Source organism: Callithrix jacchus, chromosome 4, assembly GCF_049354715.1.
Source record: "Callithrix jacchus isolate 240 chromosome 4, calJac240_pri, whole genome shotgun sequence".
Lineage (NCBI taxonomy): Eukaryota > Metazoa > Chordata > Mammalia > Primates > Cebidae > Callithrix > Callithrix jacchus.
The window spans coordinates 172,005,631-172,021,157 of record NC_133505.1 but is presented as its reverse complement, the minus strand read 5'-3'; the positions used below and the strand labels follow the sequence as shown (position 1 = coordinate 172,021,157).

The following is a 15,527-nucleotide window of genomic DNA, read 5'->3' as shown; positions in this document are numbered from 1 at the left end:
CAGAGGAGGGACCCCCAATACAAAGGAGAGGAAGTGCAGCCCTGAAAACGTCAGCAGCGTGTGTCTTTTTAGCTTAGTCATCGTTCTCCCTTCTGCTGGCGGTTTTGGCCCTAATACCTCAATGTATTCAATGTGTTGTTTGTACTTATTGTCAGCTGGCACTGGAAACATTTCGGTTTGATTAATAGGAACAAAAATCATCAGCTAATTTGGAAGACAAGTATAGTTTCCACTGTAAAGCATTATTCAGTTATTTTAACTACATGGAGAAGTTTTTCATATTCTAGCAAGTAGTTGAAAGACTTCTAAGCCTTTTATTTTCAGCAAGTTAATAGAAGAGCTTTCCGTAGACTCTTGGGCAAAGTATTTGCTTACCTATTTCTTGTGTATCATATGCAACCTACACAGAAGCAATACATGTTTTATAATATTAAATATATGATCATCTAATGCTGTAGGAATGTGTAAGATAGTCTATCATTATTGGATTGTGAAACTATATATAACTTGAACATGTAATTAAATTCAGCCTTAAAGGGCCTATGGCTAAGTCATTAAAAAAAAAAAGATATGTGTTTTATATTTTCAAACAAACAAATGCAGTTAAACACTGTGACTCCCTCCACACGCTGCCATAAAAAGTAGAGCGCTAAGGCCGGGCGCGGTGGCTCACGCCTGTAATCCCAGCATTTTAGGAGGCTGAGGTAGGTGGATCACAAAGTTAAGAGATCGAGACCATCCTGGTCAACATGGTGAATGTTGACCATCTCTACTAAAAATACAAAAATTAGCTGGGCATGGTGGCATGTGCCTGTAATCCCAGCAACTCGGGAGGCTGAGGCAGGAGAATTGCCTGAACCCAGGAGGCGGAGGTTGTGGTGAGCCGAGATTGCACCATTGCACTCCAGCCTGGGTAACAAGACCGAAACTCCGTCTCAAAAAAAAATAGAGAGCTACTGTTCGAAGCTTGCTCCAGAGTTCACCTTCTGTTTTTAACATGGCATATTCTTCTTTAAGAGTTACCTGAACCCCACTCAGTTCAGTTTATGTTCATTTCCTGCAGTTCTGTCTTCGGTAGAGAAAAGGGACAGTTACTTTCTTATAGTTTAAGAAAATCACTGTCAATTCTAATTTTTCTTCATGCTAGATATACCACGTTTAAAATTTTTTGCTCCCATTTGTCTCTTCTTCTTGTTCTTGAATTTCTTTTCTACTCTTTGTGTCTTAAGAAAGGGTGACAAGCTGCATTGAATTAGGACAATGATGGATACTGAATCTAATGACAGTCTTACTCTATGCCATGTGTATATTGGTGCCCAACATAATTATAGTAACTACAAGGTAGTTTTTGTGGCCTTTAAAAAAATAGCTAAGTTCAAACTGTCATTCATCATATATGTATTTTTTAATCTGTAAGTGTATACTTTGTATTTAAATAAAATATTAAGCTTATTTTTTAAAGAATTACTTAAATATATTTTTCACATGCATTAAGTTGTACTTAATAGCAAGTACAACTTAATTACAACCTATGTAGATATACTTGGAAATGCAAGTATTTTGAACTTAGCTTCTAATCATTTATAATTGTTATTTGTTTAAAGCACCCAGGTTTAAAGCAAAGATTTGCATTCTTCTTTCTTCCTCATTGTTCATTAAACCAAGTTTATGCATTTCATTAAGTCAAGTTTATGGAGTTCATTCTCTTTTGATTTTAAGATGTTTAAAGAAAGAGTTCTCTAATTTTACAAAGCTTAAATAATGTATCTGTCTCATCCTTAGAACTACCTTAGTAATAACAAGTATTATAGAAAGGCGCTTAGGTTAAGAGGGCTACCTGGTGCTTAGTACTTCAAATTGTCTTCATCCTTTGTTATAATAATCCAACATAGCATAAAAATAATGTGAGGTCTGTGGGAAATTGACCCAAATCTTAATATTTTAAAATTTTGTAGATAGTCATAATACAATTATATCAAAATATTGCCCCCAATTTCTACATGATTTAAGTAGCAATTCTTATTTAGTAGAAAATAATTTAAAAATTTGTTTGGATTTCATCCAAATAACTGCTTCTACTGTTTAAAAAAAAATAGTTTCAGGACTTTGCCCTCTCACCAGTGATTTGAAAAGGAAAGATCACTCAGACTTGTCAAGATTTGTGCTCAGAGAAGAGCAAAGTTTTCATCTAGAGTATTCTGAATCTGCAGTTTTATAAACTAGCCAATTGAAGCAATGTGAGTGAGTCTTATAAAGAGAAGGTTCTAAGAAGGGAAGATTTCTAATGAAAATGAAAAATATAACTGAATGACTTGACTTACGGGTACTGATTCTATCTTCAGGTAACACGCGTCAAGTCTATAGGGAGGTTAGAGCCTTTGTGGTCTGATAGAATCCTGATCTCAATGACAGGATGCATTTTTTTCTCATTTCACTATTTTCTATGTATCAACATAGGAGCTATTGGAAGAATGTTTCTGTGCTGTGTTTTTTGTGAACTGGAAATATGAGATAGTTTCACTTTCGATAATCTGGTTTGATCACGGCAAAGCACCTTTCCTCATTTTATGACTCTTATTTTAATTGGCTCACAGATTTACTATGACTATTGAGTGAGATTAGCATGTGTCTTTTTGTACCATGCACATGTACAGGAAAGTCTGTAAAACATCTTTTGTTCTCCCTAGAGCCTGTGCATATTCACACCACCTGGGATAAAGGAAGGAAAACCCCGCCTCATCCCTGCTGGGCCCATCACCCAGGGCACCACCATCTCTGCTTATGTGGCCAAGTCCAGGAAAACACTGCTAGTAGAAGACATCCTTGGGGTAAGTGGCTTTTTGACTCTTTGCAATATTTTTAACCTAAAGTATTTAATTAAGAAAGATGGCATATCATTTTGATGTTTTAACTTAAATCGTTTCATTTTAAAAAGCATTAAAGCTGGTTAGAGATCAATATATTAATGTGAAAGTTAATGGTTTGTACTCAGAAAATTCCTTTTACCCACTAAGAACTAGATTTGAATGGTTCTTATTTCAACACATGCCAGTTCAGTTAAATATAAAAATACTGTCTATATTTATATAAAATAAACTAAATGATTACTGTTGTATGTTGCATATTTTGCTAGGATGGGTATGAATGAGTTAGCTATTGCTATACGACAAACTACCTCAGATTTTAGTGGTATCATACAGTAGCCACATGTTGTCTCTTAGGAATCTAAGGACGGGGTCATTCTGCTGATCTGGACTGCTGTCTGTTGTGCTTGCCCAAGCGTCTGAGGTCAGCTGGCCACCAGTTAGGTGCTGGCTGGCCTCTTATGGCCTCTGCTTTCCATGTGTCTCTCACCCAATTCCAGTAAAGCCATGCTGCATGTTTTTGTGATGGTAGTAGGAGTCCGAGAGAAGTAGTGGGAACATACAAGAGAGTTTTCAAGCCTCTGCTTCCATCAGATTCACTGCCCTCCCATTAGCCAAAGCAAATCACATGGACAGGCCAAGAATCAGTACTGATCACTAACAAAGGACATAGATACAGAGAAACAAGACAAAGCGGAGCCCTCAGTCTAGTCTTCCACAGTACATGTGGACATTTTAATGAAATTTTACTACATGGAGTCTAGACTTTAAAGGTAACAAGGCAAACAAGTACATAGGTGCAAAAAATTGCTCTAAGTGATAATAGGAGTCATGAAACCCGGGTTTTAATTTTGTTTTTTCCACCATTATATGTATGACCTTGAATAAATTGGGTAGCTAGAGGAAGGAAGGAAGATATGGAAGGAGAGAAGAAAAAGAAGGAAGGAAGGGAGAAAAGAAGAGAAGGAAGGCTCCATAATATATAAGTTCTCCTTTGAAAATGTTCTGTTGTGTATGTAAGCTTTCAAAAGATCTGTAAATTACAAATACAGAGTTATACTATGTCATGAAGTTCTAATTCATGCCTGATAGCTTCCTACAGACAGTAGAAATTGAATAAGTAGAATTGGTACTTTTGATACTAATTTATTCAATTTCCCTGTACTTCTTTTGAGTAAATTTGCTAAGCTAGAAAATTATTTAAATCAGTGAACCAATTTTATTTCTTATGATAAATAATTGATCATTATTAGGTGATTTGAATAGTTAATGTGGGTCTTTGAGATTCAATTAGAACAACTGTTATTAACTCACACTTGTGTTATTCTAGGCTTAAAAATAGAAAAAAGCTTATATATAATTTTCTTCACATAGTATTTACATTTGGAGTAATTTTCTCTGTGGCGTTGTACCTGTAAACACCCTAAGACTGTTCTGGCACACAGAAGATGATGAATAAATGTCAGCATTTATGATTATTTTTATTATCATATGGAATTAACAGTCATTCATTCATTACATTTATACTTCATAGGGATAAAGAAATATTAAAGCAGGGTCTGGGCACAAGTTCCATGAAAATGTAAGCATTTTCTTACATAAGATTTATGGTGGCTCTCATCATTTGGTTTTTCTTTGAAAAGTACTGCTTATTATTGATTACAAGTATCCTGGCAATTTCTGATAGAAATAGGAATTATAACTTAATGATCATTTCACTGAATTTGTATCTTTTTCTCTTTTTGTTTTTCAGGATGAACGATTTCCACGAGGTACTGGACTGGAATCAGGGACTCGCATCCAGTCTGTTCTTTGCTTACCAATTGTCACTGCAATTGGTGACTTGATTGGTATTCTTGAGCTGTATCGGCACTGGGGCAAAGAAGCCTTCTGTCTTAGTCACCAGGAGGTGAGGCCTTTAAATGCTGCTTGTTAGAATTTGTAGTCCTACCTAGCTCATTGAAGGTGCTTGTTAGTATTGCTAAGTAATACTAAACTGAAAATATGTGAATGAATATTTAAAATCACAGTTTGCTTAACAGTGTTTTGATACTAATAATGGTGATTTAAAAACCTGTTTCTGTTTAGAGAGGAAACTGGTTACATTAGGAATATGGTCCTTCTGTTAAGTTAAGGATAAGAATCCAGGTTGGGTGCGGCGGCTTATGCCTGTAATCACAACACTTCGGGAGCTGAGGTGGGCAGACCATGAGGTCAAGAGATCGGGACCATCCTGACCAACATGCGGAAACCCCATCTCTACTAAAAATGCAAAAATTAGCTGCGCATGGAGGCACATGCCTGTTAGTCCCAGGTGCTTGGGAGGCTGAGGCCAGAGAATTGCTGGAACCCAGGAGGCAGAGGTTATAGTGAGCTGAGATCACACAACTGCACTTTAGTCTGGGCGACAGAGCGAGACTCTGTCTCAAAAAAAAAAAAACAAGAAAACACACACACACACACACATACACACACACACAAAACAAACAAAAAACAATCCATTATAACGATAAAAGGTATGCCATACTCTTAGTCATAGAAAGTAGTAGAATGACTTTGGAGAATTTTCACCCTCTGGTTAAGTCTTCTTTAAAATGTCTTTTTCTTAGCTCGTGTCCTGAAAAAAAGTTTCTAGTGTCAAATACATTTAGAAAACCATGAGTTCCATTCACTATTCACTGAATTGGCTCATTAATACTAAAACCAAATATTAAAATATTTATCACATCCAATATGAACCAATTCCCTTCAGTGACCTAATTCCTGTCCACTTGCCTGAATGACCGCATCCCCTGCTACTCCAGCTGTCCCTCACTCACTTCAGCCACACTGGGTCCCTGGGCAAGGCTGACCTACTCCAGCTGTCCCTCACTCACTTCAGCCACACTGGGTCCCTGGGCAAGGCTGACCTACTCCAGCTGTCCCTCACTCACTTCAGCCACGCTGGGTCCCTGGGCAAGGCTGACCTACTCCAGCTGTCCCTCACTCACTTCAGCCACGCTGGGTCCCTGGGCAAGGCTGACCTACTCCAGCTGTCCCTCACTCACTCCAGACACACTGGGTCCCTGGGCAAGGCTGACCTACTCCAGCTGTCCCTCACTCACTTCAGCCACGCTGGGTCCCTGGGCAAGGCTGACCTACTCCAGCTGTCCCTCACTCACTCCAGACACACTGGGTCCTTGGGCAAAGCTGACCTACTCCAGCTGTCCCTCACTCACTTCAGCCACGCTGGGTCCCTGGGCAAGGCTGACCTACTCCAGCTGTCCCTCACTCACTCCAGACACACTGGGTCCTTGGGCAAGGCTGACCTACTCCAGCTGACTCTCACTCACCAGCCATGCTGGGTCCCTGGGCAAGGCTGGCAGTCCTTTGGATTTTTTTTCTCTCCACTTATCATCGTCATGGCCACATCTTTCGGGAATTTCTTCAAATGTTGCCTTTTCTACAAGGCCCTCCCTGAACGCTTCAAGTACTTTTGAATGGCTCCTATCCAGTATGTCTTTCTCTCTTCCTGCTGCTTTTTCTCTGTGGCACCTGTCTCCATCTACTATATTATGGGCTACACTTATTTTCTTTCTTGTCTTTCTCCCTGAAGTACAAAGAAAGCTACTCCATTTCTGTTCTTTACTACAGTATCTCCAGCCCCTAGAATAGTGCCTGGTACATAATAGGCCTCATGAATATTGGCTGAATGAATGAATAATAAGAGAAGTAGAATAGCTAGTAATTTTGAGCAACTCATTAGCTAGTGTGCATGTACATACCTATGTATGTGTGTATATATATGATTTTTACATTTTAAAAATATTTCATTTAAAGTGGTCATTAGATTTCTTTTTGATAGTATTTTTGTTGAGCTGAAAAATAATGATTATGTTTAAATCATTGGGCTATAGCTCTCATAAAAATCAGTTTGTTTTCCATTTTACCCAAATTAAGATGAACAAGAGAACATTAAAGTCAATTAAAAAGAAGAGGAAAATATAAAAGAAAAACCTTGTAAATAACTGGTGCTTTGTGTTTGGCAAAATGTTCAAAACTCAGTGATCTCAGAAAATTCTTCCTATGCATGTATGCCACAGTCCTTTGTTGAGATGACTGATAAAAGCTTGTTATATATTATAATGTATTGTTATTTATAGGTATGTGTTTCTAATTTTTTTAGGTTGCAACAGCGAACCTTGCCTGGGCTTCAGTAGCAATACATCAGGTGCAGGTGAGTCTTTGGAATGTTTTTGCAGGGGCTTCCTAAGAGAGAAGAGTTTTTCAAAGTGTAGCATTGTGGTTTGCCACGTATGTACCTATGCAAAAATCTTGCATGTTCTTCACATGTACCCCAAAACCTAAAACGCAATAAAATGTATATTAAAAAATTAAAAAAATAATAAACTGTAGCATTGAAGACTGAAGTAGACGTTAAGTTACCTAAAGCCTTATTTTGGGATGTTAGAATATTCCATTGTTTCTAGAAATTTTAATTTAACCATTTATATCTGCTTAATCCCACCTTATTTTGCAATTATATGTGTGTGTATTCAGATGCATATATATCTATCTATAAAATACACACATACACAATTTATGCAATAAATGGCGTATGTCCTGCTATAGTATTTTCTACTGAAAACCTAGGAGCAATCTCTTACTGGAGTTGCACTGATATATTTATGAGTCTATTTCCTAAATTAAATTTTTCTTAAGTAGTCTGTGAAACATTCTAACTTTAAGATATCTGGTTCTCTTGAAGGTATTATTTAAAAATCACCAACTACTTAGAGTTTTACAGGTGGTTAGACTTTAAAGTTCGAGAACGCAGTAGCAATATGACCTTGGTTTGCATTTTCTCCCTCTCTCTTTCCAATTTTTGGTGGTGGTTTTATTTTTCTACTTCTGTTTCAGCAAACTGAGGTTGATAAGGGAGGAACTGTATGCAAGGAAGGAATTCCAAGCTGTAGGATAAAGGAGTAGAAAAGTACCAAGTACAGGTGGAATATGTGCTCCACTACCGTTTTTAAAAGGACAGTGTAAAGCAGTTGTAAAGAGGGACTTGAGTAGACTACCTGGACCTGAGTGCTGCTTCTGCCCCTTATTAGGTCTGCAGCCTCAGGATGTTCTTCACATCCCTATGCCTCCAGTGTGAAATACAAATTCCAGACCTGTGGTGTTTTGTGGTGACTGAGGCAATGAATATAAAGTACTTAGAACAACGTTTAGCACATTTAAGTATTCAGTAAATAGTAACGGTTGTTGGTATCATTATTACATTATAAGGCAGTGATTGTGTTAGGCCTTCTTTCAATAAATAAAGTAAACAGTCTTCTGGAAGTTTAATTTTTGAATAAGGAGAATTCTTTTATAATTGTAGCTTTTGTTTTACATGGCAGGTATGCAGAGGCCTTGCCAAACAGACTGAATTGAATGATTTTCTACTCGATGTATCAAAGTAAGTGTTGATTTCTGGTTACGTGGTAGTTCTTAGTGATCAGTGGTTTAAATTAAGTGCAGCCCGTGGCAGAAATATGCTAGGGTCTATTGCAGCTGATAACTGAAGACCCGTCTTTACAGGTAGTCTGGGAAGTGTGGATGATCATATTATGGACTGTAGAGTCGTATTCCCATTTACGTTCACTCTAAAGTGAAGGGTTGCAGATACACATGTGATGATCTTAATTTTCAGTTTGATATTTATTGTCTAAATAGACTCTCTTAGAACATGTTAAAGACGCTAAATATTTCTATTTTTGCAGGAGAGTAATGGCTACAGTAGGACTCTTTTTTCCACAAAAAGTCCTATTTGGTTTGTCTAACAATGTCAGTAAATTAAACATTATTAATATTATTATTTAAATGTTCCATATATAGTATCTCAGTTAGCATTTCTGAGAAAATGTTCCATTTCCCTGGTTTGACCTAGAAAAACTCTTTGACTGGTAATGGAAGTACTTATATAATAGGCATTTATCAGATCACAGGTTTTTATTGGTTTTATTTATGACAGGGGACATCTTCTATATATTTGACCCGTATAATTAATCACTGAAATCTAAAATATGCCCCAGGATGTGGCAACTTCAGGGTCATGTCCTACAAGCTTACTAAAGGAGTATTGTACTTTGTCCCGCTGTGGCCCCCAGCAGTGACTATGGCACGTTATGTCTCATATCACTGTATATGCACTTAACAATTGACTCGTCAGTAATTACTGTTGATCCTCATCAATTAGTTTGAAGTTACTAGTTTATGTTTCAAGCATTTTTTTGAAATAATACAATTAAAGAAGTATAGGACTGAGAAAGCTCCCCTTGGTTACCTCAGCCAACTAGGTAAAGCGTTACCTAGACTTTAGAGTCTGTCTTAAGAGTTCTTCTTTACGTTTTCTGTATGTTACAGGCATATTGATTTTTCTTTTTTCAGGTTTACATTTTAGTATATGTACTATTTGTCTCTGAAACATTTACTTGCTGTTCGTAATAATGAATGTATATTCATATAAAGTCACTAGATCCATAACATTACTTGTAATCTGACATTTCTGCTCAAATGATTTATGTTACTTTCTTAGTACACTTAAACTAAATATTAACTTTCTCCAGTTTTTCAGTGATAATTTATATTTAACTATTGAGATTTAGCACATTTAAATAGTTTTATTTTAGATCAGAGTTATTAATGAAAATATTAAATATGGTGGATGCAATTTTATTTCTGCATATGTTTTAAATGCAATAAACTTTCTCTCTACACTGATATCTATCAGTAAAATAAATACTGATTGCATTCTCTGGAATTAGAATTCTCATGCTAAGGTCAATGATAAAGTTTTATTTGTCTTTTTAAAATAATATTACCGTACTGATTTTAAAAATATTTTTTATATATCTTTATGGTTTTTATTTGAATATAGACAAAATCAGGAAATGTATTTAAAGTTTAATATGTAGTGTGATCTAATAAAGTTGCTTACAGGATTTATTTTTCTTTTTTTTCAGAACATATTTTGATAACATAGTTGCAATAGATTCTCTACTTGAACACATAATGGTAGGTTGTTTTTGTTCTGAATATGATTTTATTTAACCCTTAGACACATGGTGCTAATATGTGACAGAACATTTAAACTTACTGCTCCACAGGCATTTTTAAGTATTATGCAAATGTGGTGCTTAGGAATTCACCTTGATCTCTTTGTCACTTTTGTTCACTTTGGGGGAGTAGTTTGAGTAACATTTTTAAAAATCTCCGAACTTTTCTTTATTAATGGAGAGCTGTACTTAGAAAAGACATTGGTTTCTTTTTATGTTCTTCAAATCACCTCTTATATATGGGATATGTTAGGAATTCTCAACTGATTCTATTTACTGATCTCCAAGTTCATTCTACTTAGTTCTCGTCTTAATTGTTCTTATCTCCTAGATGTTCTCAGGCATTTGTGAGCCAAAAGGTGAATGGTATCGAGTTACAGGCATATTTCCCTATGCTACTCTCTTAGGTCTCTAGTGAGACTTCATTCAGAAGTGACTCTAGTTGTCAAAATGTGTGGGTGTATGTCATGGATGCCCAGGCTTTCTTGGTACTATTTGTGCCCTATTAAGTACTTTAATAGATATTATTTCTTCTCCTCATTTTTCTGGTCCATCTCAAAATACAGTACTCCTCTGCAGTAAGGAGTGCTCTCATCTAGAGATTTTATGATGCATACTGATAGATTTTTTATTTGACGTAATAAAAGACAAGTATGAAGTGTGCTATGTGCAGTGTCTTGTAGAGACAGAAAGTTTACTAAGGGTAATTAGAGAAAAACACAAGTTCTTAACTTCAGCACACTCGTTATGTGATAAATTATTTCTATGGTTTTATTTAGATAAAAATAGAATAATTATACATTTAAATAACTTTTATTATGAAACAACTGAAGGAATTTATAAAGCAATGAATAGCTTTAAGAAAAATATAAAGTTATAATGTAGACTGTCACTGAGCTTATAATAGGGGTACAAGAAGCAATTATTGATTGTTCCTTGTATTATTAATATTTTTAAAAACAGCTCTATTGAAATGTAATTTACATACTATACAGTTCATACATTTAAAGTGTTCAGTGGTTTTTAGTATATTCATGGATATGTGCAACTATTATCAGTCAATTTTAGAACACTTTCATTACTTCATAAAGTAACTTGATACCCTTTTAGCTATCACTTCCTTATTCCTCTATTTCCCCTTGCCTCACCAGCCCTAAGCAACCATTGTCTGCTTTCTTTCTCCATGGGTTTACAAATTCTGGGTGTTTTATACAAAAAGAATCACACAATATGTGGCCTTTAATGCCTGGCTTCTTTCACCTAGCATAATATTTTCAAAGTTCATACGTATTATGCATATGTCAGTTCCTCATTTCTTTTTATGACCAAGTAATATTCCATTTTATGGATATATATTCCACATTTTAAAAAGCCATTTATCTGCTGGTAGACATTTGAGTTGTTTCCACATTTTAGCTCTTGTAAATAGTGCTGCTGTGAACACTCCTCTACAAGTTTTTGTTTGAATGCCTGTTTTCCAATGTTCAGGGTATATTCTTAGGAGTGGAATTGCTGGGTAATGTAGTAGTTCTACGTTTAACTTTTTGAGGAACTGCCAAACTTTCCATGGCAGTTGCACCACTTTTCATTCCCAACAGCTGTGTACAAGAGTTCTGATTTCTCCACATCTTCACCAACACTTGTTATTATCTGACTTTTTCATTATAGTGGGTATAAACTGCTAGCTTAGTGTGTTGATTAGTATTTCTCTAGTGACTAATGATGCAGAGCATCTTTTCATGTGCTTATTGGCCATGTGTATATTGTCTTAGGAGAGATATCTATTTAGAGCCATTGACCATGTTTTAATGGAATTGTTTGTATTTTTATTATTAACTTGTTAAGAGTTCTTCATATATTCTAGATGTAACTTTGTCTGATAATTGCTTTGCTAATATTTTCTCCCATTTTGATAGGTTGTCTTTTCACTTTCTTGATATTTTTTTGAGGTACAAATGATTTTAATTTTGATGAAATCCAATTTAGCTATTTTTTTTTCTTTTGCTCTTTATGCTTTTTGTTTTATATCTGAGCCAAATCAGAGACCATAGGAATTTACTTAGATACTTTTGTCTAAGAGTTTTATGGATTTTTAACTCTTCTATTTAGATCTTTTATCTGTTTTGAGTTAGTTTTTGTATATGCTGTTTGGCAAAGGTCCAGTTTCATTCCTTTTCATGCAGCGATTAAGTTTTTTCCCAGCACATCAGTTGAACGTAAAATATGGTTCTGTATCTGAATTCTCAGTGCTCTTCTGTTGCTCTGTATGTCTTTGGTAATGCCAGTACACTTCGTTGATTACTGTGGTTTTATAGTAAGTTTTGAAATTAGGAAGTGTGAGTTCCCCAACTTTTCAAGATTCTTTTAGCTCTTCTGGGTACCTAACAAATACATTTAAATTTTAGAAGTAGCAAGTCAATTTCTACAAAGAAATCAGGTGGGATGTTTATAGGAATTATGTTGAATCTGTACAGGAATTTGAAATTATTGCCATCTTAACAACTGGAAGACAATTAAGTCTTCTAATATATGAACATTTTTCCATTTATCTAGATCTTAATTTTTTTCAACAATGTTTTATGATTTTTGAGAATAAGTATTGCTTTCATTTTGGCCATTTATTACTAAGTATATTTTTAATGCTATTATAAATGGACTTTGTTTTCTTAATTTTAATTTTTGATTTATACTGCAAATATGTAGAAACAGCATTGGTTTTTATACATTGATTATGTATCCTGCAAGCTTGATGAACTCATATATTAGTTCCAATAGTTTCTTAGTGAATTACACATACACACATATATATATAGATATATATATACACATATGCATATGCATACACACACATGTATACACACACATACACACACACACACACACACACACACACACACACATATATATGATCCTGTCTTCTATAATCAGAGATAATTTTACTCCCTACTTTCCAACCCAGATGCGTTTTATTTCTTTTTCTGGCATGACTGCCCTGGCGGGAACCTACAGCACAATACTGAAAAGAAGTCTAAGTGTGGACATTCTTATCTTGTTCCTGATATCAAGGGAGAAACATTTAGTCTTTTGCCGTTAAGTATAATGCTATTTGTGGGTATTTCATAGATGGCCTTTATCAGGTTGAGGAAATTCCCTTTTGTTCCTAGTTTTTAAAGTGTTTTTATCATGCAAATGTGCTACATTTTGTCAAATAATTTTTGTGCATCAGTGTAGATCATCATATGGTTTTTATTTTTAATTCTATTGATAGTGTCTATTACATCCATTGAATGTTGGATGTTAAACTACCCTTGCATTCCTGTGATGATTTTCCGTTCATTATGGTGTATAGTTTATATTGGAATTGCTTTAAATTTATAGAAAACTTGAATTGAGATCTTCAGCATATGGCATCTTCCTATCCAAAGGCAGTTTCTTATTTCTAGTTTTTTTAAAATAACTCTCCATTCAAAAGTGGGCAAAAGATATGAACAGACACTTTTCAAAAGAAGATGTTTATGAGGCCAACAAACATATGAAAAAATGCTCATCATCACTGGTCATTAGAGAGTTATAAATCAAAAACACATCGAGATACCATCTCACGCCAGTTAGAATGGCGATCATTAAAAAATCTGGAGACAACAGATGCTGAAGAGGATGTGGAGAAATAGGAACACTTTTACACTGTTGGTGGGAGCGTTAATTAGTTCAACCATTGTGGAAGACAGTGTGATGATTTCTTAAGGATCTAGAAATAGAAATTCCATTTGACCCAGCAATTCCATTACTGGGTATATACCCAAAGAATTATAAATCATTCTATTATAAAGACACATGCACACATATATTCATTGCAGCACTGTTTACAATAGCAGAGACCTGGAACCACCCCAAATGCCCATTAATGATAGACCAGACAAAGAAAATGTGGCATATATACACCATGGAATACTATGCAGACATAAAAAAGGATGAGTTCATGTCCTTTTTAGGGATGTGGATGAATCTGCAAACGATTCTCAGCGAACTGATGCAAGAGCAGAAAACCAAACACTGCATATTCTTAGTCATAAGTGGGTGTTGGACAATGAGAACACATGGGCACAGAGAGAGGAACATCACACACAGGGGTATGTTGACAGTCGGGAACTAGGGGAGGGACAGCTGGGGGTGGGGAGGTTGGAGAGGGATGATGTTGTGAGAAATGCCTGATGTAGGTGATGGGGGAATGGAGACAGCAAACCACCATGGCATGTATGTACCTATGCAACAATCCTGCAAGATCTGCACATGTACCCCAGAACTTAAAGTATAATTTTAAAAAAATCTCTCTTGACTGAATGTATTGAGCATGGGTCCCCCATAGTTAACTTATTGTTCCAGTTTATAATGTTTAGTTTTCAAGATAAACAGTGATTTATAATTCACAATAGTAGTGGTTCTATTGGTTCTTTTTTTCCAGTTTTTATAATACTTATTTGTTTGTTAATGTATTAGCTAGAACCTAACGAACACTGTTGAATGGAAGCAACAGATATCAAAAAGAGGACATATTTAGTTTCCTTGATGTATGTACCTCTCACATTTCATTGTTAAATATATTTGTCGTGAGTCCACAGCAGATATAATTTATCAATTTTAAAACATTTCCTTCTATTCCTAATTTTCTGTGAGTTTGCATCTGATTTTGGTGTTGGATATTATCACATTTTTGTAAGCTATTTAAAAATGGTTAGAGTAGACAATTATACTGTTACTCAGTGTTGAATGACTCTTAACGTTTTTGATATAAAGGCTATTTAAGAGTAATGTTTTCTTTATTCCTGAATTGGTCGTTAATATTTATTTCCAAGTTTTGCATCTATTTTCGTATATCAGATTGCTCAATGGTTCTTTTTGTTTCTCCTTGGGTAGTATTGGTATTGGGTTATGCTACACTTAGAAAATTAGCTAAGAAACATTCCATGCTTTTCTACGCACTGAAGTGGTTTAAATTATATATGTATTATTTGTTCCCTTAATGTTTGATATAAATAAAACACATTAGGGTCTTAGAAGGAGAACTCTGATTTTCTTTACAGTTTCTTCCATGACATTGGATCCTTCAAGTTTTCATTCACCCTTTTCTGCTATAATGTTTCTTGGGAATCTGTCATATTCCTGTAATACTTAGTAGCTGGAGTTATCAAATGATGAGCAAAACCCTTCACAGTCTCTGTCCTCATTGAGCTTGTATTCTGTTGGAGACAGACATGAGCCAAATGTCAACAGAAATGTGAAACTGCAGCCAGAGCCAGGCCTGCGAAGGAGCAGAACAGTGCTCTGAAAGTTCGTGGGATCTAACGTAGCTGGGGAGGCCATGGCAAGCGTTCCGATCCTGTGACCTTGGTCTAGTGGATGTGTGGAAGTTACACAGGCAAAGAGGGAAGAGGGTGTACTTTAGGGGATGGGGGACAGTGTGCTCCTGCGTAGAAAGGCCCGAGAAGGGCCAAGTCACTCAGAAGCTTGGAGGGAGTTTTGAATTAAGGCTTGTAAACTAGAGATGCAACATCAGATTTGTGTTTTGAAAAGATAACCCTAG

The 15,527-nt window shown here is 35.6% G+C and overlaps 1 protein-coding gene across 13 annotated transcripts in view; it reads left to right on the top strand.

Annotated features, from left to right (window-relative positions):
* The window catches only part of PDE10A (phosphodiesterase 10A), a 684,633-nt gene that overhangs the window by 577,222 nt on the left and 91,884 nt on the right, over positions 1 to 15,527 (top strand). For 12 of the 13 annotated variants that reach the window (XM_078370444.1, XM_008995354.5, XM_035297766.3 and 9 more), the window contains 5 exons: positions 2,688 to 2,828; positions 4,618 to 4,773; positions 7,030 to 7,080; positions 8,249 to 8,307; positions 9,854 to 9,905. In XM_078370444.1, the coding sequence (XP_078226570.1) occupies positions 2,688 to 2,828; positions 4,618 to 4,773; positions 7,030 to 7,080; positions 8,249 to 8,307; positions 9,854 to 9,905 (459 nt within the window). Of the gene's footprint in view, positions 1 to 2,687; positions 2,829 to 4,617; positions 4,774 to 7,029; positions 7,081 to 8,248; positions 8,308 to 9,853; positions 9,910 to 15,527 lie in introns of all 13 variants that reach the window. The other variant, XM_078370439.1, reaches the window with a different exon arrangement.